Genomic DNA, 23,175 nt, shown 5'->3' with positions numbered 1-23,175 from the left:
ATCTTTTTGTTTCTTTCTTTTTTTTTTAGATTCCACCTGTGAGCAATCTCATATGGTATTTTCCTTTCTCTTTATAGCTTACTTCACTTAGAATGACATTCTCCACGTCCATTGATGTTGCTACAAATTGCATTATTTTATTATTATTTTATGGCTGAATAGTAGTCTATTGGACAAATATGCTACAACCTTTTTATCCAGTCATCTCTCAGTGGACATTTCGGTTGTTTCCATGTCTTGCTATTGTAAATAGTGCTGCTGTGAACATTGGGGTGTAGGTGTCTTTTTGAATTAGGGTTCCTTCTGGATATATGCCCAGGAGTGGCATTGCTAGTTCATATGGGAGGTCAATTTTTTGTCTTTAAAGGAACATCTATACACTTTTCCACAATGGCTCCACCAAACTGAATTCCCTCCACAGTGTAGGAGTGTTCCCAATTCTCCGCAGCCTCTCCAGTATTTATTGTCAGTGAACTTCTGAATGATGCCTATTCTGACTGGTGAGAGGTGATACTTGATTGCAGTTTTGATTTGCATTTCTCTGATAATGATATTGAACATTTTTTCATGTGGCTACTGGCCATTTGTACGTCTTCATTGGAGAAATGTTTCTTTAGGACTTTGCCAATTTTTGAATTGATTGTTTGTTTTTTTTTCATATTAACTGTAAAAGCTGCTTACATATTCTGGGAATTAAGCCCCTAGCAGTTTCATTTATTGCAAATATTTTCTCCCATTCCATAGGTTGGTTGTCTTTTTGTTTTGCTTACTGTTTCCATAGCTGTGCAAAAGCTTGTAAGTTTAATTAGATCCCTCTTGTATATTTTTGGTTGTTTTTCTATTGCTTGAGTAGACTGATCTAGGAGAACATTGCTGAGATGTATGTCAGATGTTTTGCCTATGGTTGCTTCTAAGAGGTTTATAGTGTCTTGTTTACATGTTTAAGTCTTTAACAGATTTTAATTCTTTTTTGTGTATGCTGTGTGGCAGTAGTCTAGCTTCAATGATTAACATGCAGCTGTTCAGTTTTCCCTACACCATTTGCTGAAGAGGCTGTCTTTACTCCATTGTATGTTGTCACCTCCTTTGTCAAAGTTTCAATGACCAAAAGTTTGTGGGCCTATTCTTGGTAATTTTGTTTATCCGTTCATTGATGGATGGATATTGTTAGTAACTTTTGGCTACTCTGAATGATACTGCTATGAATATTGATGTGAAATATTTTATGAGAATATGTTTTCATTCTGTTGGCTGTACATTTGGCCCGCCATATCTGTAGTTTCCACTACATGGATCTAGATGGCTGATTGTAAAGGGACTCAAACATCCTTGGATTATGGTATCCAGGGTGTGGGGTTCCTGAAACCAACCACCCAAGGGTATTGAGGGATGACTCTACATATAGGAGTGGAATTGCTGAGCCATACAACTCTAAGCTTTTGAGGAAATACCAGACTTCTCCAAAGAAGCTGCAGCATTGTCCCTTTCCCCTGGCCGCATATGAGGTTTCTCTGCCTCCTGAATGACATTTGTTATTGTCCATGTTTTGGTTATAACCATCCTAGTGGGTGTAAAATGAGATCTCATTTTGTTCTTGATTTTGCTAGTGATGCTGAGCATCGTTTCATATGCTTATTGGCCATTTGTATATCTATTTAAATTCATGGTAAATTTAAAAATTGTGTCTATTTTCTTGTATTGCTCAGTTGAATGCATTCGTTATATATCCTGGATACTACTCTCTTATTAGATACATGCTTTGCAAAATTTTTCTTCTATTCTGCAAACTGTTTTTTCACTATATTTTTTTAAACATTAAAACAATTTCTTTACAGGGGAGGTAGATAGATGAAATGATTTATTTTATTTTTCTTACTAAGCACGCCCTCTCTGACTTGAGATAACCATTTCCCCTGTCATTTCACTTCCTTGATGATGTCCTTTGTAATAAAAAGATTTTAATTTTGGTGAAGTCCAGTTTATCTGCTTTTTTCTTCTATCACTTGTGCTCTTGGTTTTGTATCTAGGAAACCAAAGCCTATCCAAGGCCCACAAAGATTTATACTGTGTCTTCTTTTAGAAATTTTATAAGTTTAATTTTTACATTTCTGTCTGTGATCTATTTTGAATTAATTTTATTTGTTATATAAAATATGGGTGTTCAGATTCCAGATTGATTCTTTTGCCTGCAGATACCCAGCTGTCCCTGCACCATTTGTTGAATAGGCTATTCTTTCAATGGAGTGTTTTTGGCCCCCAGGTGGAAAACTGTCTGTAAATGAAAGTTTTCCCCGTGGGTTTTTATTGTGTCTCTTAAATTTATTTATCCAAACTTATGCCAGTTTCATACTGACTTAGTGCTATAGCATTTTAGTACACTTTAAAGTGAGTCCTCCAACTTTACTCTTCTTTTTCAAGGTTGTTTTTGCTGTCCTGGGCCCCTTGCACGTCCATATGAATTTTGGGTTCAGTTTTTCAATTTTTGCAATGAAGTTAGCTGGAATTTTGATAGGGATTCCACTGAATATATAGATCACTTTGAGGAGTCTTAACATTTTTAATAATATTGTCAATCATTCCATGAAAATGGAATGTCTTCCATATATGTAGATCTTTTAAAATTTATTTTGTTGATACTTCAAAAAGTTCAATGTACAAATCTTGTAAATTTTTGTTAAATGTATCTCTCACTTTATTCTTAATGCTGTTGTAAAAGGAAAGGCTGAGTTTCTTATGGGTGGTACTATATATCAATCTTTTTATTTCTAGAATTCCTTCACAGCAAATACCCTAGGTATATATTTGCTACATAAATCTATCCACAACTATTCCCCGCCCCGTGTTATAAGAAACCAAGACCCAAGGTAAGCTACTTGAAAACACCTATGTGGAAGTGAGAAATGAGACCCATGGTTGGGGCTTTGTGCAGATGATTCTGAGAGCTTATTCAGAATGGCTTCTTCTTAATTACTTTTAAACAACCCTTTCAGTGTATTTAGTCAGATACATTAAGATTATGCCCTTTTGATGTGCGGAGTAGCTAAGACTATAATTTTCAAATAAATTCTAGTGAGAGTGTTGTACTTGAAACCTAATTTGCATCAATCTTTGAAGATTTATGTTTCAGGAGATTTGACTAAAGAACACCTATCTTTATTCTATAACGAGGACTAAATGCTCAAGCAACATGTAAGAGTTTGAGCAAACTGCCCCCGCCCCGTAGTGCTGGGTGGCTGCAGCTGTAACTGGAGTCAGTGCTTACCTCTCCCAGTACGCTAGTGCTGATCTGCTCAAAGTGGTTCATCCAACAGTTTGTCAGTAGCCTGTTGGACAAAGTCATAAAACATTGATTGAAGATTGCTAGAATGCAATATATTCTTACTAATATTAAGTAAGCACACATTGAGTGCTTACTGTATGATGGAATTGTCCCTCAGCCTCACATGAATATTATTTCTCTTAAAACCTCATATATTTCCTTGTTATTCTCACTTTACAGATAAGGAGACTGAGAATTAGGTCTTCTCTCTTTTGGGGGGAGCTCATTATCAATGATGGGAAGTTGTAAGGAAAAAGATATTGATTCATCATGAGAAAACATTTTTGTGAGAGTCAGCAATGAAGATGAACACTGAAGAATGTGATCATTGTTCGAGTGAGACAAGCCCTGGGTTGTGCGGAGTCAGCATCCCTGTCCTGGACACGGCACGTGTAGAGCTGCGTGCTGGGTGAGGCAGCGCGGCCACGCAGGGAATGCGGATGCTGGGGTCTTAGGCTGTGCTCAAGCCCGGTGGGGCTTTCTCCTAAGGGCAGTGCACCATCATTGACAGATTTTAAGTAGGAGAATAGGCTGCTCTCGTAGTTCACATTTGTCTTGTAGAATGCTTGGAAAAGTTTAGAAGGCTTGGCAGGAGGTGATGTGCTGAGTCAGAGTAGGGTGGCTGCGAGGTGTAGCAGTGTCCAATTTTCAAGTGGTTTTCAGGCCCAGGCTTGTGGCTTAGTAGCCGTGTCAGTTTGAATGACACACACAAGGAATTGAAACAATTTATCTAATCAATTGAAGCAGTGATGTACCCAATTCCCAGGACTGTTGTGGAGATCCAGTGAGATACACTGTGCAGTGTGCAGCGTGGTCTCCAACACAGAGTCAGTGCTGAGTGAGTGCCAGTGAGTATCTGGTAGGTCAGTTGAGGGTGGTGGTACTCTGTGACTGAGGATATCTGGTCCCTGAAGGAGGGGTCCATTCACATCTGTGAGTAATGGGCCTGAGTTGGGAGACGCAGGGAGACCTTACCCTCCGACCAAGAGCCCTGGACAGGACGGCTATGGGAGGAGCACCGTGAAGTCAGCTCTTTGCAGGTTGAGTTTGGAGTGCCCTTGAGATATCTACGCAGAGTCACGAGCTTAAAGAGGAGGTCTGGGCCCAGGCTGTGCATTTTCTTAAAATCTCAACTCCTGAGGACACCGATGTATTGATCACTGAAAGTGAAGTCATACTTTAAAGGACAAATGAATAGTAGTATCATCACTGTCAACAAAGCTCACGTCTATTTATTCATCACCCACTTTGCTAATTGGGTACTTACAGAGCTCACTTCAACGTCCTCCCGTGGGCTCCGGCTCCACAGAGAAGAGCTTGTGTGTCTCCTTCTTTTCCAGAAGAAGACACATTTAGCTTGTAGCCTTCTGTACCTTGCCAGACTTAGGATATTAGTTTGTTGGTTTAATTGTATTTTCTGTTGGCCATGTCCTGACAGGAGAGAAATTTTACCTCATGGTCATGTTTCAATTAGCTGTTACTGAGAATTGCTGATCTGATACATAGTGTATGTATTATATTAACTTTGTAGAGTAGTTATCATTTTTCTGTCTTTGCCCTTTAATTTTGTTTGCCCCTTCAGTGTTCTATCCTTTTTGTGGCCTTATTTTTTTTTAATTAAATAATGTCTGTTAGTAGTTAAGAAAACAAAAGCAAAGAAAAAATGCACATGAGAGCTAAATTTAGAAAATGTCTAGTGTGTTTTCTGTCTCGGTAATGGAGGGCTGTATAACCTCTTGGAAACCTTCATTAGACAAGTTTCTTAAAATGCTGATTGAGAAATAAAACCTTCCTTCCTCATCTTTCAAGCTGCACAACTCATTGTCAAGAAAGGGGAAATCCTCAGAAGCCAAGACAAACGAGAAAACAGGGATTCTGGGAGATAAGTGAGCGTTAGAATCCGTGGTGTGCTGGTTGGCTCCTGAACTGATTTTCAGTTGCCTTGACAGGAGGGCAGGAGTTTAGCCCCAGGCCTCTCACACTAGGAGTTGGATGGGTGATCATATAATGGGCCTTGCCCATCCTGAGAATCTTGGTTTACTAAAGGGTGAAAGAGGAAAAAGAAAATTCCTCAAGACAAGAAAGTAAGGAAAGTCAATTTTTTGGAAGAGGGGGAAAATAACAAATCAAAAGTAAGGATATAGTTTAAAGCTGTTCTGGCATGAGAGTGACCACAAACTCCTGGCAGAAAAGCACAGCTACTCCTTGATTGATAAGTTGTGTTTTGAATGAATCAGTGAACAGCTATTCCGAAAAAGGCCTCCAGAGTCTTGTGGATCAAGATACTGGACAGCAAACACCTCTCTTCCAAGGTCTCATTCAAATAACCAGAAAGGTTTTAAAGGAAAGTAGCAATAATCTGAGTTCTATTTATTGACATTACTATATGCTAAGAATTCAGAGGTGACTATGGAGTTGTCTCCTCTTTTATGGACCTTACTTTCTCTTTGGGGAGACAAAATGACATAGTTGGGTATCTTGGTGGAGGGAGGTGTTAGTCTGTTGCAATTAGCCAGGAGAGGAGATTAAGAAAACAGTGAAGGGTGGGTGAACTTTTTAGCTGAGGACTGTCTTGTTCACTTGGCTTTTAATTGCAGGCTCAATGAGCTGTCACTGGAGGGAATAGATCTTACGGAGGATGGGCTTAGCTCAGGCCTCTTTGGAATGGACAAGTGAACCTGGAAAAACACAGTCAAATCTGTGCAGACATTAAAGTTCACTTGAACGTGTTCCATCCCTGAGCCAAAGATAGGACAAATATGGAGCACTTCTTGAGGGCAGAGGAGTGGTTTTTAAGGTTCTTCAAGAATGAATCCCAGGGAACCGAGATGGCCAGTTGTCAAATTGAGACTTTGTTCTTTGGACGGTGTACCCAGCAAGGGTATTGGCCTTTTATATGGTTCCATTTGTCTTTAATACATGTCTTTTGATGAGGACGTGGGCACAAGTGTTTGACACCTTGTCGAGGCGATTTTGGATACCTGCCTAGAAGCACGGGCACAGTTGCAGCTGCGTCATACATCTTGCAGCCCATCCCTTTCTCCGGCTCTGTAATCACGGCAGAGTGGTTCCTTGTTGACCTGTCCATCTCCTCTGTCACATCATAACCCATGAAAAGACCGGAGCATATTAACTTGGCTTTGTTAAAGTCAAAGGTACAGATCAAATATGGAGTCAGATTTGTTCTTTCCTATTTCAGTAGTGCCATGGAGAAGGCAGTTTGGGTAGCTTTTTGTAGTGTCCTGTAGGCTTTCTCTCTCAGCTTCTGGGCGCCTCTGTTGAAAACCCTTCATAGCTGTCTGGCCTGCTGGAAAAGCACTCTGCCTGTTTTACCCTGAAGATGTGTTCTGTTTATAAACTCATCTCTACTCCTTGGAAAACAACTCAAGAAAAACTCAGTTGGTTTTTCACCAGCCATGGGCAGGGGTGAGATAAACCATGTTATTATTTCATAAAATAATAGTAATAATAGTAATATTAATAGTAGTAGCAGTAGTAGTAGTAGTAATAATAATAATAGTAATAATTATATTAAAAGAATTCTTAAAACATGACTGCACATTGGAGAGAGTCAATAAATGCTTTCTGGCTTAAATCAAAAGTGATGACTCAGTGATTCCATGGCTGCTGTATTTGCTATGCTAGTTAATCCTTTGTTCCATTACACAGTTTTTTTAACTGAAAAAGAAATACAAGCAAATGGTTAAAAAAAAAACTCAAACAGAGCACAAAAATACACAAGTGAAAGAAGTTTTCCCTCATCTTCTGTTCTTTCAGCCCTCTCTGGAGATGCCACTGTTTGCTATCCTTTGGGTGCTGTTCCAGATATGCTTTGCACATTCCCACCTATGTATGTAAATTCCTTTAAAATTTTAGTTATTTTTAACTTAAACGGATTTAAATCCTCAAGTGGCTTCTGGCCGGGTAATAGAACAGAACAAATCTGACTCCATATTAGATCTGTTCCTTTGAATTTAACCCTATGCTCTGTCTCCTAGGCTTCATCTTGCTTGTAATCAATGTCGCCTGGAGCCTGAAATATACAGGAGAGCCTATTCTGAAGCCTCTGACCTTTAAGGATATTTAACACTTTTTCATTCATTTAAAGATAGCAAATTACAGAATAGAAAATAACGTTTGTTTTGTTGGAGGTTTGCAGGGATCTGACCCACGCAGATAGCTGCAAGAAGAAAGGATTCTAACAAGAAGGAATTCCTACACTAAGAAGTTTGCAACAACCAAGCACATAGGAAAGGATCCTGAATTGTGACTTGGGGAGATGGTTTTTCAGGACATTAGTTTGCCATCTAGGTCTACAGAAACTTGCTATTCCATGCCCCAACATCTGGTCTCAAAACTTATTGTCCTGTCCTGCACTGAGGAGAAAGAATTTCGACTTGGTAACACTCCTATCTACCTAGAAAGCTGGGCACTGGAGCTGAGTGTTATGGAAACAGGCCAGCCAAGAAAAGCACCAATCGGGGTGTTGGTGTACTCAGAAGTATTATGCCGGTGGGCTCAGTGGGGCTCCTGCTCTGAAGTTCTGAGCACCTCCAAGACGTGCACATGACGTTTTAAAGGCTTAATTACAAGTAAGGGGGAATTAGCCAATAAGGCTCAAAGAACAAAAAGCAAGGAATCAGTACACTGGAGCTTATCAATTTGTAGCAGATCACATTACTGACACTTGTTGAGCTTGGAATTACGAGTTAGGTTGTTAGCCCAATAAACTGACACTAAACTTCAGATATATGAGATAGCCCAGCAGAATTTAGATCATTAAACCGACACTTATCACACTTAGATTTGTGACTTAGCTTGTTAGCCCAGCTGGACTTTTCCTTCACAAGAGGACAGCTCTCCCACACCCAGGGAACTACTGTGAGCCCTTGATGTTTCCACTAGGGTTGGGTATGGTTTACCCAGGAGGGATGGGGACTATGCACCAACACTCAGGCAGTCTGCTCTGTCTGGGGCTCTGATCTTGTACCATCCCGCTCCCCGCCAGCCCAACACCTGGGACAGTGGAGCTAAGGCAGTGATCCTGCCTGCCTGTTTCCCAGCGTGTAAAAGGGGATTATGTACCTTTCCAAGGTAGTTCTGAGCGACAACACCTGCGGGTGCTTGGTTCTCAGAGCAAGAGAAAACCCAGGTCCGCGTGGGGGCAATGGGTGTGATCCCCATAGAGTTTCTGCAGAAGCATCCCATGGAGGGCTGGATCAGGGAGGTAAAACTTGAGCTGCGGAACTTGAAGGGTTACAGAAGGGTACAGAGGCAGGTCTGCCGCCTAGGGGTGCCCCAGAGTTAAAGCTTTTTCTCTCCAACTCCGCTAAGACGCTCCCCTCTCCAGATCCCTCCCTACTCTCTGCTCATCGTGTCCATCTGTATCTCTCCAATTTTCCCGTCCTCTCCACCGGCTCCCATCTTCTCCCTCCCTCCCTCCCTGTCCCACCTTCTCTCACAGAACCCAGAGAGGATCGCTGGCCCTCCTGCGCATGCGCAGTCAGTGCCAAGTGGTCCGCTGGTTGGAAGCTCTATATCCTAGCCGGGGATCGGGCCCAAAGGTTTCTCAACTCTGTCGCCCGGTAGGACTTTGGTTCCTGTCTGGGGCCGGGGCCTCTGGCTGTGGAAGTGCAAGGTGGGGGGCTCCCGGGAAAGTGGTCAGGCGGTTGCGGGAGGGCGGTCCGCCTGTCACAGTCCCCAAGGGCGCCAGGCAGCCCGTGTTCAGATGAATTGCTCAGGCCAGACCCCTCTACCCGCGCCACCTGCCCCGGCGCCCCGGCCACAGCTGCCAAGGGCCAGGTGTGCCCCTACCACCTCTCACCCAGCCGGGATCCCCTCAGTCCGCGGCTGGCGTCCCCTTCCCCTCTCCCGCCCGCGAGTCCTCTCCTCCCTGGCTTCCTCTCCTTGGCCGCCGGCCCGTTCACGCCCCTGGGAGGGCTGTGTCCGGGCGGGCGGGGACTGCGGACCCGGACGGGGCGGGGGGCTGGGGTTGGGGCTGGGGCTGACCTCCGAGCAGGGCTGCAGCCCGCGTCCCTCCCCTTTCCCTCCCCCCCGGGGCAGCCCTCCTCTCCCTTTCCCGCTCCCGGAGGACCAGCTCAGTGGCCTGGGCACTGCTCCCTGGGCTGAGAACCTCCGGCTGTAACGCCCTGCTTCTCCAGTTGGAGTCGGAAAAAGGGAGCCTCAGTGCTGAGCGAGCTTCTGTCTCCTCCCTCAGTTTTTCTGCTGCAGGTAAGTACTTTTAACACTTTCAGGTGTTATCATGGCTGTGCTTGTTGATGTCACGTGTTTTTATAGTGAGAGTGATTACAGTGGTGAAAGCAGGGCTTGGTTCTGTTAAAAATGAGCTGAAGGCATGAGGCTGTGACATCCTCCTTCCTTCCCTCTCCCAGGGTGAAAGGAGTGATCCTCGATTTTCAAAAGATAGTTACAGTCCCTAACTAGCACAGCCCAGCTAGTGTGTGTTAAGAGGAACAGCACCACCAGAGGCCTTGGAGACCCAGGGATATTGCAGTCCTAAAGATCTCCTGGCACAGTTTGGTTTGTTTTGGTTTTTTGTTTTTCTTAAATTGTGTGATAGACTAGTGGTATAAACAGAAAAATAATTGTCAAGAAATATTTCTTCATGTAACAGTGTTATTGTGATATAGTTCACACACCATGAATTCCATCCATTTAAATGGTACAATTCAGCAGCTTTTAGCATATTCACAGTTGTGCAACCATTATTATTCCAGAACGTTTTCATCACTTCAGAAAGACCAGTGGAAATGAATGACCTATCCACCCCTCCGAAGTGGTGGTTCTAAAGAAATTTCTTGGCTATTCCTGATCATAAATTAACTTGTTACATTCCAAGAAAAATCTGGTAGGAATTCTAATCAGAATTGCAATGAATCTGTCTATCAAAACTGGAAGAATTAATGTCTTTATGGCATAAACTTCTTCTACCCATGAATATATCTGGGACCCTATCTTTTCATCTGTCCAGTGACTGGCCCATGGGAAGTCCTCACTACTTGTTGTACTTGTGAATGATGAGATTCTATACATTGTTAGTTGCAACTGTAGCCTTTCACAGAAGAGAAAAGTAACCTCAGTGAAGCAAGTGACTCTCTGATGGTCAGAAAGAGTGACAGCCAGTGCTGGAGTGATCCAGTGGACTTGGTGCTTGCAACCAGAATTCTCCACCACATACAGTTAAGGGGATTAGAGTGTTCTTTTATTTTTTCTTAATGGCGTTGCTTTTATTTTTACTTATTTTTTTAAATTCTTTTTTATTTAAGTTTAGTCAATTTACAATGTTAGTTTCAGGTGTACAGAAGAGATTCAGTTATAAACATATGCATATGTATATATATGTTTTAGATTGTTTTTAGTATAACTCATTACAAGAAATTGAATATAGTTCCCTGTGTTATACAGCAGGTCCTTGTCATTTATTTTATATTTACTAATTTGTATCTGTTAATCCCCCCTTCCCTGCCTGCTAAACACAGTTTACTTTCTATGTTCATGAGTCCATTTATAGGAGCACCGTTTTTCCTAGTAATATATGCTCTTTGGCTGCTTTCAGTTTCAGTAATTTCATCTTATCTGTGGGTGCTTTTATTCTGGTGGCCTTTATGTGGTTTGCACACGTGGTAATAGAGATCTGTATTTGGGAGAACCCCAGGCCTCGTGTAGTCCCTGGTACAGAGTGCCCACTGAATTGATGCTTGAACTGGGAAAAAGGCACAGTAAATTTTGGAATTTCAACTATGGTTGAGAATTCCAGGGTTCTATAACCTGTTTAGACAACCTTAATATTGGCTGCACCCATACTGGGTAATTTGGTGGAAATTCATGGTATGGTGGTGTAGAGACAGGGAATTGTATGCTTCTTCTCTTTCTGTTTTATTACACTCATTCTCCTGGGCCTCCCAGATCCTCCCCCAGAAGGGCCCAGGGCTGGCTTGGTGCTGCGCTGAGGCAATATTTGTTAATAAGGCCCTTTCCTCTACTCATCTGAGCCTCCGGTTCTTTCTCTGCACAATGAGGGCTTAGACTTGATAAGTACTTTTCAGTTTCTTTTAAAGCCATGTTTCCTTTGAGAAACAGAAAATGCAAATCTCTCCTCTCAGCCCAACCCTTTAGATTTTGATAAGTCCTCCAAGGAGTGACATAGCTCTTTGTGGAATATGAATGTGATTGTGATCCCAGGTGAAACAGAAAAGACTCTTCAGAGATTGATTGCAGGGAGAGGGCAGGAAAGGGGCATTATGTCACACTTTCTAGTGTGAGCACTGTAGCAGGGGCTTGGATTTAAATATGGTGACTGACGTGGCCTCTCTCTAATCTTGTAGAATGTGATAAACTTCTCTACCTCAGTTTCTTGATGTGTCAAGTTGGGGTGATAATATTTTAAGGCTTTTGTGAAACATTATACACATAAGCCATTTGTGTCTCGGTAGAAACAAGACCTGCTAGGGATTCAGGGATTTGTTTAAAAAAAATCTTGTCCATAGCAGACTGTCTGTGTGTATTTTAAGTTCCTGGAGGGTGAGGGTGAGTCTAAAGCCCATTGTGGGACAGCTGGGCCATAGTTCTCTGTGCCCCAGATTACCCCCTCCTCCCCAGTCCTCTTCCTCAGTCCAGGATGAAGTACCCTTGTAGATTTTCTCAGAGGTCTTGTGGAAATAGCTTTTCATTTTATTGTTTCACCAAGAAGTTCTGCCATCATGATCTCTTTGGTCAGGCTTTGAAGGGCTGCCATCATGATATCTGGTAAGAATTCTATGGAATTGGGAGTTTCTATTTAATGAAAAGGAATAAAAATTACAAATAGAAAATTAGAACAAGGGTGGTTTCAGGGGCTCTTTGAAATGGACACCATTAGCTTTGTTAGCTTCAGGTGCTGTGGCCTGTTGCCACGAGGACCCATTGTCTTGCTCTGAAGTTGGAGGTACCAGTGGGTCCAGTGGGAATGATAACTGAGTGTATCTCATGGGCTGGGCATTGACCTATTTGTACTGTGTGTTCCTAATTTGAGACAGTGAGCTCACCTAACCTCAATAACCTCTTTAAAAAATTAGACTTTTTATTTTGAGATATAATGTTGATTCCCATGTGGTAGTAAGAGATTATATGGAGAGGGCTTATGGATCCTTTTGCCCAGTTTTCCTTCATGGTTCCATCTTGCAATGGTGAGGTACAATTCATTACTGACTCACTAACAATTTGAGGTTTGTGTTATTGCCCTCATTTCTATTCATGATTAAACTGGGGCTTAGAGAAGCACACAGGCCTACCCAGGTCACCCACTTTGTTAGTGCAGAGTCGGGTGAACGTGGGCTTGGGATTTCCAGGCAATACCATTATGATGGTCTGTGGCAGGGAGCAGCATTCACTTGCTTGTTTATTCATTCATTCAACAAACATTTATTGAGTAAACTCTGTGGGTCATATGCTTTCTTTGGCTTATCTGATTATTCATCACTACTGAGAATCAGGCAATGTTTATATTTTTTAATCTGAGAAAATTAGCTCTGAGAGGTTATAACCCTCCGAAAGGAAGTATAGCTCATTAAGGAGGGATAGTACATTTGTACAGTCACCTCTTTTTATGCAGGTGGTACCCTAGACATTTTACATTTGCAAACATCCGTAATTCAGATATATTCTTGTAAGGCAAGGATTTTTTTTTTAATTGAAATATAGTCAAGTTTACAATGTTGTGTCAATTGCAAGGTGTTTTTTGACTTTTGAATTAAAAAATACTTTATCAGGAGGGTAATTACGTGTATTTATTTGTTTCATTTTTTAAAATGAGTTACTGGGTTTTGAACCCAGGACCTCGTACATGGTAAAAATGTGCTGTACCACTGAACTGTATCATCTTCCCCTAGGCAAGTTTTCTTATCCATTATTATGAAGCTTAGGGGATCAAATAATTTGGATACAAATCCAGATCTTTTAATCCTACTGTGGTCCTTTTCTTTATATTCTGCTGAAGGGGTTTGGTGAAAGCATTTTCTTTGTTCATTATTTATTCAGCATTTTTGAGCACCGACTTTGCATCAGGGCCTGCCTAGGTGCTTGGAAACAGAAAACAAGAAATGATCCTTTTCTGCAGGGGATGGAAGCCTAGACCAAAAGCTGGGTAATGTGATCTGAGCTTCAGTAGCCATGTGCAGACTCTGAGGACAAACTGTACCCCCGGATTTGCTTTGGCTTCCCTTGCCTTCTGGCTGGTACACACCAGGTCACAGCAACCCAGATGGGCCCATAGCACACAGCAGATTATGTACCTCGATCTCCTCACCCCTCTCGGCAGGGCCAGCAACATGAGCATCCCTGACTACGTGCAGTGTGCTGAGGACCACCAGACTCGTCCCGTTGTGGTCCAACCAATGGAGATCATCTCAGAGGAGAATTTCTTTTGCATCTATCAGCTACTCACCTCGGTGTGCCACATCAGCCCATGCGGCTCCCAGTGGACATTCTGTATCCACTACAGGCACCACTATGTGCCCGAGAATGGGTGGAGCGTCTTCCAGACACACCGCAAAGTCGTGGGCCTTGTCACCATTACCAACTGTCTCTCTGCCAAGGCCTTGGAGAAGCTGCACGTGCAGAGGGGCTGTATGGCACCGTGCTTAATGACTCTCAGCTCTTTGTCTTTGTGCTGCATGGGGAGGTAGCCGAGCAGCCGTTCACCGACGTGTCCTTCAATCTACGAGGACTGCAGGGTGGTGGAGAAGAGGATCGAGGACTTCACTGAGTCACTCTTCATCTTGCTCAAGTCCAAGTGGCTGGATGGTGGCCCCAAGAATTCTGGGGACAAGATCCCCCTCCCCTGCATCCCGTTTGAGAAGGAGGACTTCATGGGACTGGACACAGACAGCAGGTAAGTTTACCTGGAGGCCAGCCCACCCTGGCTTTGTGCCGGATTGCTTCCCTACATCCAGAAAGGGATCAGCAAGGAAGAAGTCTGTCTTGTAGCCAAGGGGGGAGGGAGGTGCAGCCCGCTGGTTTACAGACATTTCAAAGTGAATCTGCCTTTGTTTCAGAGAGATCCTTTTAGGGTTAGTGTGGACACTTACTCCCGCTTTACAGCCAGGACAATGGTGGGACCCCTGGAGTTGCTGTCCAATAAATTAGCCAAAGCCACTGATGCTAGGAGCACTGGGGAGGAGGCTGGACTGAGCTGAGATATGCTGTAGGTCAAATGCACATCAGACGCTGAGGCTTGTCTAGCAAATGTATATAAACTATCTCTTTACTTCCTACATTGATTACATGTCAAAATGATAGTATTTTACATACAGTTGATTAAGTAAGATCTGTTCTTAAAATCAGTTTCTAGTATTTGTTTTTTGTTTGTTGGGTTGTTTTTTTGTTTACTATTTTATACGTGGCAACTGGGAAACTTTCTTTACATGGCTCTCATTTCATTTCTGTTGGGCAGCCTGTCCTGGGACAGTCTCATTCCTTTGCTTTTGGATGAGATGCTTAACCCCGAGAGGCGGAACGGGGCACTGGTTGAGCTGGGGCTGGAGCCGGTGTCTCCTGCCTCTCAGGCCCAGCACCTGTTCGGCTCAGGCCCTCTCTTCTTGCCCGACAGCCACCATGCCAAGTTAGGACATCAGAAACACCGCCAGGGACTCCCGAATGAACTCCTTATGCAGGGAAAGGCGTATCATGGTGTATGGGACAGAGCAGGGAAATGTTCATTCTCAGTTTGTCCCTGTGATTAAGTCAAAGTCCCCACTTTGCCTCGGAAGTACAGACGAGCTCTTTTGGGCTGCCTAACCCCCACCTTCTGCTCTGTTTCCCGGTGTATCTATCGTGCTGTCCCTCGGGCAGAAGAGGGTGAGATGTCTTTGCCGAGAAGTGGTCCCCCTTTGCTGGGGAGAGTAAGGGAAGCTGTGTCCCCCCGTCCTATGGCCTCTGTCCTTGTGTCTGGAGAGGGCTCATGGTGGTCCCACAGGTGACGGTCCGAGAACCTGGCACATGCTGCTGGGCCCGCCGTGAAGTCAGTGCTCTGTGATTCTTGAACTTACCTAAGATCAGATCCTACTTTCTGGTTGTTGGTAAGTTGGAGGAGAAGATGCTAGAGAATTGATAAAAAGAATATCTAGACCAGCCCTGTGAGTGAGAAGAGAAGTGGACCCGAGTCCCATCTGCGAGAGCCCACCTAGCGGTCTCTGGATGAATTTTCTGTTCCTCCCAGATATACCTGTATGGCTTAAGGAAGGGGAGAGGCTTGTCGTGGCCATGATCTGTGCTTGTCCTCACAGGGCCCTGTGATCTACATGCCCGCACTCCCCTTCTGCTTCTTGGGGATGTGCTGGTATGTTTAGGAGCCTGGGCACTGCTGAGGGCATAGCTCCCAGCACCGTGCTACACCGAGTCTGGCTCTGTTCACCTCACCTGTCAACACCTGCTGAGGCCCCAGGCATTAGTCAAGGTAGGTGCATCGGTGCAACGTAAGCAGGGACCACCTTCTCCCCCTGGACAGACTGGTGAGTGAGCAGTTGAAGCCTTGAGCCCTGCCCCAGCCCCCACGCCAGTGCCTCCTCTTTTGTCATAGGAGTCACTGGTGACATTTTTACTCAACAAATGCTTGTCTCTGAGTCTGCAGAGCCACCAAAGAATGCCAGCTTGTTTTTGTCTTTTGAAGTCTGCCCTTGGGACTTGGCGGAGTAGCCGAATGTGTACTTAGCCCACAGTGTTTGACACTGTCACTATTGATTACCCAGAACCTCATGTACCAGGCATGGCTCCCGGCATCAAAATACAGCAGCGCATTAAATCTCCCTCCTTGTGGGTCTGTCTGTCCTGGTACCATAAGAGCTCTGCCAGCTTCTGAACGTCAGTGAGATAACGCGGCCAGTGAGCTCAGGTCAAGCACATTCTCCTCCAGTCACTTTTACCACATTGTTGCTTTTAGTATTCCACAGTCATTAGTTTTTTAAACAATGCTTTGGTGAAGGAGCAGAGCCTAATTCTCTCCTGCTACTCTTGGTGGAAGTGAGTAAAACGGTCCAGAATGAAATGCGACCACAATTTGTAGCTCAAAATCTGCCTAGACGCTTGTAGGTGGAATTTGGGTTAGGGGCGCTGACCACGTTGGGGTCGTCCGGCAGCACCGCTCCCCTCAGGCCCCTGCTTTCCCTGGAGCAAGAGGTGAGGGTGGGTTTCACCATCTCCGCATCCCTGGCCTCACACACTCACGTAAATTCTTGTACATGCTGTCAAAATCATTTTTGTTCTTGTGTGTTTCTAATTTTCTCGTCTTCATCTTTTCCTTTTTCTTTATTCCTTTTTCACTTGTACTGCCCAGTGAGCATGTTGTTGCATCTGAAAATGTGGGCTGTGCACATCCTGCATTGGAAATAGCCAGATTGCCATCCGTGCTGTCTCAATCATTTTAAAAAGCAAAAACTTTACAGCTGTCTTGATCCATGTATTATCCTCGTCATTTTGTATTTTCTTAATTTTTGGAATATTTACTTTGTTTGCACATTACCCACTGGTTTTTGATACCTGTTAAAATCCTTGCTTTGAGGAACCTGTTTGGTCCTCTTTTTATTTGGTGACAAATGCGCCCTTATTAAATTTGTTTCATTGTTTTGAAGAAGTGAGATGCGAATTGATTTAGGCGGCTGCTGAGGGATTCTTTTCATGGAGTATTTAAACTTGTAAAGTCAAATTCTGCGGCAACTTGCACGATTCCTGCTTTTATACAAACGTGCTCGGCACGCGGTTCCTGGCTGTCGCTGTGTGACGTGCGTGACGGCGCTTCCTGGCCGGCGGTCACTTGTGAGGAAGTGGCCGGCTCGGGGGTGAGCATCTGCAGGGGACGCTGTTGGAGGAAGCAGTCACCGTTTGGTTCTTTAATTTTTTTTTTTTGCATTCAACTTCCCCGTGCCATTTACTTTACTTTGCCTTCATAAAGGGGCTGAATTGGGTCTAAAATCCATGCCACTATTTTGTTCCCTTTACGAGGCTGGTTTTTCTGAGTATCAGGACAACATGGCCTTCTCCTAAGTAGCTGGCTCACCTGGATCTGTTGGAGACAGGGACAGCTAAAAGGGCCATAGCTTCCTCTCTGTTTCAGCCAGTGGGCATTCAGAGCTGGGTCTGTGGTTTGCCTCAGCAGCCGTGCAGACCTTCCTACCCAGGGATTTACTTTTAACCCATGTTGGTAGAAAATAGCTGAATCCGTTTCTGTTGCAGCTGACGTTCACCACTGACGGCCGTGTCATTAGTTTGTGGTAGTCAGTCTCCAATACCCCAGACAACCATGAAGGAAGATGATTTGGCCGACCTAGGACCTTGGATTCTCACCCTCACCATGGTTCATCTCACCCGGTGGAAGGGTGTGGCCACCACCATCATGCTGACCATGAGGTCTTGTTTCTCCTTTCATGCTCTGGTCCAAATGTGGACACTTCATTTTTCACTGAATTTGTCTCACTTGAGACAGGCCAGAATATCTGAATGAGTCCATCACATTCTGGGTGGGGAACAGAACAGAAGTAAGTGTCGCAAGTAGATGGAGTCTAGGCTGTCCGGGTTGGCAATTGCAGGCAGGGATCTGTGATGGCCGGGCTGTATCCTGGACACAGGCCTTTCCCGTGGCTCCCATGAGCCCAGGAGTTGGAGTGAGAACAGCCTTGCCTGGGTTCCCACATCCTCATCTGCTCACTTTCAAGTGTGTCTGCTAATTAGGAGCTCCCCCAGACCTCGGGCCCTTCAAAGCTCAGACCACGGGAGAACCTTGAGTCCCTTCTCCTGGGCCTCCTGTGTGAGAATCCAGTGCCTTCTGAGGTGGCCAGTGGCAGGAGATGCCTCCCCCGCCTGGGAGCCCCCTACGGAGGACTGTTATTCAGTGCACCATGCTGTGAGCTTGTGGGGTTCCGGCCATGGTCCCTGCAGAACCACACTTGAGATGGACTTATTGTCATAAATAACAGGACTGATTTCAGGTCAGGGCCGGGGGGAGGGAAGAGTGGAAATTGAATGTGACCTCAGACAACTAGGTGGGTGCTGGGGCTGTTACTAAAATGGGGAGTCTGGGAGATACCTGCCAGGAATCGAATTCCAGAGTAAATGGTGGACATGAGGCATTTTTAAGATGCCATTTTTCATCCAAGTTACGACTTCAAAGAGGCACTCGGTTCGATGAGCCTGGGGCTCAAGTGAAGGAGCCGGACTAGACATACACGTTGGGAGTCGTCATTCTTAGCTGGTGTTCACAGCCTTGCATGTGAATTAGATCTTCTCGAGGGCTGCAGACTGAGGCTGAGGGGGGGCAGGGCTGTGCCTGGGTTGGAGGAAAGCCCAGACCATGCAGCTTTGGTGTGTCAGTTAGCTGCATTTGCCATTTTCAGAGCAATGCTATTTATCCTTAAGGGGCCAGGTGGTGGGCAGGGCCAACCAGGAAGAAATCTGCAGGGAGGGTCGTGGCCACATGTGCGTCTTGGGAAGGTGCAGAGGCTGCAGGGTCTGGGAGGGTAGAGTCCTCAGAAGCTGAAGTTGGAGTGGGGAGTGGGGAGAATGTAGTCACAGTCACCTGTGAGGGAGGGAGGGAGGCCTAGGGAGTCCCCACCTTACCGGACTCTCTTTCCCATGAACAGAAGGCAGTCAGACAGAGGATCTGAGGTGAGAAGGGATGGGCAAAGGGAGGGGAGCCAACCTGGAGAATGGTGCTTGGAAAGTTCTGGAGTAGTCTCCCTGAAAAATAGAGTTAAATATACCCAGACTCTTAAGAACATTGTTAGTGACTTGGGAGGAGGCAGTTGTTTTTCTGGCCTCCTAAGGGTAAGGCATGTATCCAGGGATACACAGAAGATACGGGCAGTCTGTTCCGGGGGCTTGATCGTTACCGGGGGAACAGTGCAAGTTTAAAGGGGGAAAAGGGCAGCGGAGGGAAACTAGCCAGGCCCCGTGTCAGGTACCAGTCGGCCACCCTACTTGCGTGTTGCATTCACATCCATGCCTCCCAGGTGGTCAGTGGCAGCCCCCTTTTGCAGATTGGGAAGCCTTCTCAGAGGGGTTAAGGAATTGGTCTGTTTAGCGGCTAGTAAATGCTGTAGCAGGATTCAAGCAAGGCCTTGTCAGACTTCAAGGGCATGTTCTCTCTACTGTTTCCAGTACTTCCCTGTTATATCTGGAATGGTGAAGTGGGTCAGTTTTGGAGCCTTTCAGAAAAAGTATGATTTAAGTGCCTCAGGACTGTTTCACAAAGCTCAGCGTTCTTTGATGATTCTGAAGCACGTAGTGCTTTTCGCCCCACAGAGGTAACGTCTAACTCCTTTGAAGATGACGTGGTTGCAAATGATGTACAGGTGCAAAACCAGACTCTCCAGCTTCTGAAGGGAAACTCTCCAGTTCTCCCTTGGTCAGCTTTCTTCCGCGGGATAAAACTGTGCTGCAGCGTAAACCTGAGCTTTCCGTATGGTGTGAGTGTTTAATATCCAAAGTTAGCATAAAACGGTCAGATGAAGAAAACCGACGTTGACAATTTATTTTTGGGTTCCATTAGTCAAGATATACTATCAATTAATGACCCATATAGCAAATGAAATTCAGTATAGAACATTGCATTTCTTGCTTTCTATTTAGAGTTCTCTTACAGAATAAGGTTGCCTGCTTTGGAACATCAGCGTCACCACCACGGCACCTATCAGTGTGTTGGTGTGATTGCATTTACAGAGTGAATCTAATCTGGGCTTCCTAAGCCCCAAACACTCCTGTGCAAAATCACGGGCTGTAGCCACCTGTTAGTCACGCAAATAATTCTAAAATTATATGATTCCAGAAAAGAAAGAAGAGAGAGAGAGAGAGATTGCCTTTATCAAAGTTCCTTTCAGTTCTAACTGCAAACTGTTGTTGAGCAGCTCTTGTTTCCTTTGGATATGAATATATACATTTCTTTGCATGTAACCTAGGTTTTGGACTAGAACACCAAGTTCTTGCTGTCCACAAGCCACAAAAATAGTAGCCAAATTGGACCCGTGTGAAATAGTTTATACTTTTTTCTGAGAAAGTATCCTTGAATTTGGGACTTGGGCTGTGATTTTTGCTTTTTGATTCCCCCACCCGTCTTGTAATCTCTCACTCCTTCCCACGTGGCCCCCAAGGGTTCGTGGTCTTATTAGGAGCAGGCACCCAGTTGGTCTCCATATATTGCTGCTATAGATAGAGCCCAGACAAGACTTAAGGACATTATCAGAGAGGACTTCCTGGAAGAAATGGGCTCTAAATTCAGTTGTGAGGACAGAGTAAGAGTCAGCCAGGAGAAGGAGTCAAGAATGTGGCTCAGGTCGCAGGTGCAGCCCGGGCAGAGGCCTGGAGGCTTTTGGCGTGGGGACCCGGGGAGAGTGCCCTGTGCAGTCCAGGGTGGAGGGAGCCCCTGCTCGGGAGGACACTGGAGACAGTCCGTGGTGTAGGGCTTTGGAAGAAGTTGAGTTTTACTAGAACTGACACAGTAGGCAGTGAAGGGTGTCAACAGAAAGTGACCCTCAGGAAAGGTACTTCAGGTTTTGCTTCTGATATTCTACAGACAGAAGGATCGGGATGGGCGAGAGCAGGTATGTCTGTCCTTTTGAGATCCAACCTGTCATTCATTTATTCATAACACGTGCACTTCTGTGAGTATAGGGGAAAGAGGGTGTAGCCACGATAACAAGCAAAATGTATTTGCTTCTTGAGAGCTTAGCATTGTCAGAAGTTGACTTAGCCTAGAAAGCTCTAGGAAGAGAGGAACAAATTGTGGAGGTTGGAGGGAGGGAAGGCTTCCTTGGGAAACAGTCAAAATGAGCCTGGAGGCAAGTGAGAGGTAGGAGCATGTCAGGGGACCCCTGAGGTCACTGGGAACCTGTGTACTGAGGTGAGGCTGGGCAAGCAGGGTCTGGGGTGGGGCTAGAACTCTAACAGGGAGCCTCTGAAGCATTCGAAGTGGGGTTGATGTAATCAAATTTGTGATTTGGGAAGGCTGCCGTGGCTCTGTGTGTGTAGCAGGGATGAGGGGGTGGGTGCCACCAACTGGGGGATCATAAGAATACCATTCACAGGCTGGAATATGGGCATCGGGGCTACTTGGGGACGGCAGGGGCAGTGTGGATGCCGGCTTTCTTTATGGGGGGCTTGTTAGTGGGGCCGCCCTTGAGGCACCTTGTGGCTGTAAGAAAACTGATGGAGGCTGCCAGGTGGACTTTCGTCTTCTCTCTTTCCCTTCCTTGTTTGATGATCTTAGCTCAGCCAACATTTGGAACAAAAGAGCTAATTTCCAGGGTTGCCCAGGACTTTGTTGAGCTCGTTCGAGTGAGATCTGATTGGATTTAGGTTTGTGTTCAGATCTGGATGTTCACTTAGCTAGAAACGTCCTGTCATTTCGATTTCCATAGGGGTTTTTATTCTTGATAAAGATTGCTTTCTTGGTGAGAGGAAATTTAAAACAGCTGTTGTCTTTTTCAAAAAATCCTCTTTTAAGAATTTTAATATTCAAAAGAATACGAATATATAAAATATTTAAGGAAGTCTTTGGTGTGGTTTCTTTGCTTTCTGAGCTAATGTGAAGTTAGAGCCTTTGCATTACTTAATAGCACATCCTTGTCAGTATTTAAAGAGCTGTTAGTGAGCGCCCCAGGTCCCACCTCTCAAAGAATCGTTAAAGTTTGCTCTGAAATAGTGAGGTCATAAAGGTCTTGTTTTCAGAAATCAAACGGTTTATAATACACAGCATAACTCCATTTATAAAATAATAATAAGTTCAAAACTAAGAAAGTGGAGGATAAATGATTTTTTTAAAGCCTAAACATAAATTTTCTTGTGCTAATGTTGCAAGTGGAAATTTTGAAAAGAAAAATCCTACTGCAATATCATCTATTTGGAATACATATATGAGTTTCACGTTTGAAAAGTATCTGCGCAGTGGTTTTCAAAGTCAGGAGCATTCCTGCTCAGATACTGGCAGTGATGGTTGCTGGTTTTCAATGGAAGAGCCTAAATTTGCCTTCTTAGCTTTTTTTTTTTGTACTGAGAAGGTTGAGTAGTGCTTTGCCAGCATGATTTTGGGGCAATTTGAGGGCAGATGTCGTGTGCCACCAGTGAGAAATTTCCATGCATTTTATTTTCTGGACATCACCAGGGCACATGTTTGGTTTGTGCCTGCAGGCTGGAATGCTGCAGGACTCCCTGATCATTCACCTTTATGTCCTGGAGCTGCTCCGGTCAGTGAATGATTTTCTGTGGCTTGGAGATAATGTGGTCTGATGGAGATGATCAGATGTGCAGTTAAAATGCTATTACTTGAAATAAGAGTAACCTAGAAACATTTCTCTAACAATACAGGATGAGGGAGGAGGATTGGCTGAGCTGCTTGCAGTGGGGAGTCTTAGTTGACTCCCTCACCGTGACTCCTGCCAATATCCACCCCAGCCCTGCACGGTAGTCCTGCCGAAGCAAGCAAGCACTTTGCTCAGAAACAGACTGAATTTCCTTGTGCCTCTCTTTGTTGGATTTTTTTGAAAGCACATTTTGCCCTTTGCTTCAATGCCATACATGCTAGTCACCTCTTACACTCATTTTTCTGGCCTCGTCCATAAATAGCTGCTGAATGGATGAACAGAATGTAGTATCTCCATATAGTGGAACATTATTCACACGTAAGAGTGAATAAAAAAGACAAAAAAGAAGAGGAAAATGAAAAATGCCACCTGTTTTGGGAAGTCCACTTTGACTGTTCAACCCACACTTTTCCCTTTGAAACCCAATCACTTATGCTCCACTCTACTCTTTTTGATAGTACTTACCACCTTCTAATAATCTTTAAATTTTTCAAAAAAAAAAAAAGAGATGCTGAT

At 44.5% G+C, this 23,175-nt stretch overlaps 1 protein-coding gene and 1 long non-coding RNA gene across 2 annotated transcripts in view; one reads left to right on the top strand and one right to left on the bottom strand.

Annotated features, from left to right (window-relative positions):
* Positions 1-23,175, bottom strand: part of LOC140690323 (uncharacterized) — a 1,184,725-nt gene that overhangs the window by 543,217 nt on the left and 618,333 nt on the right. The gene's annotated exons all lie outside the window — the stretch shown is intronic.
* The window catches only part of LOC140690316 (trafficking protein particle complex subunit 9-like), a 53,700-nt gene continuing 39,846 nt past the window's right edge, over positions 9,322-23,175 (top strand). Inside the window, exons 1-3 of the mRNA XM_072952017.1 lie at positions 9,322-9,550; positions 13,635-13,764; positions 14,002-14,207. Coding sequence (XP_072808118.1) covers positions 13,645-13,764; positions 14,002-14,207 — 326 coding nt within the window. The 5' untranslated portion in view covers positions 9,322-9,550; positions 13,635-13,644. The remainder of the gene's footprint in view (positions 9,551-13,634; positions 13,765-14,001; positions 14,208-23,175) is intronic.

The sequence above is a fragment of the Vicugna pacos genome, chromosome 30, assembly GCF_048564905.1.
Source record: "Vicugna pacos chromosome 30, VicPac4, whole genome shotgun sequence".
NCBI lineage: Eukaryota > Metazoa > Chordata > Mammalia > Artiodactyla > Camelidae > Vicugna > Vicugna pacos.
The sequence above is the reverse complement of the archived record's forward strand: the minus strand, read 5'-3'. Positions and strand labels throughout refer to the sequence as shown.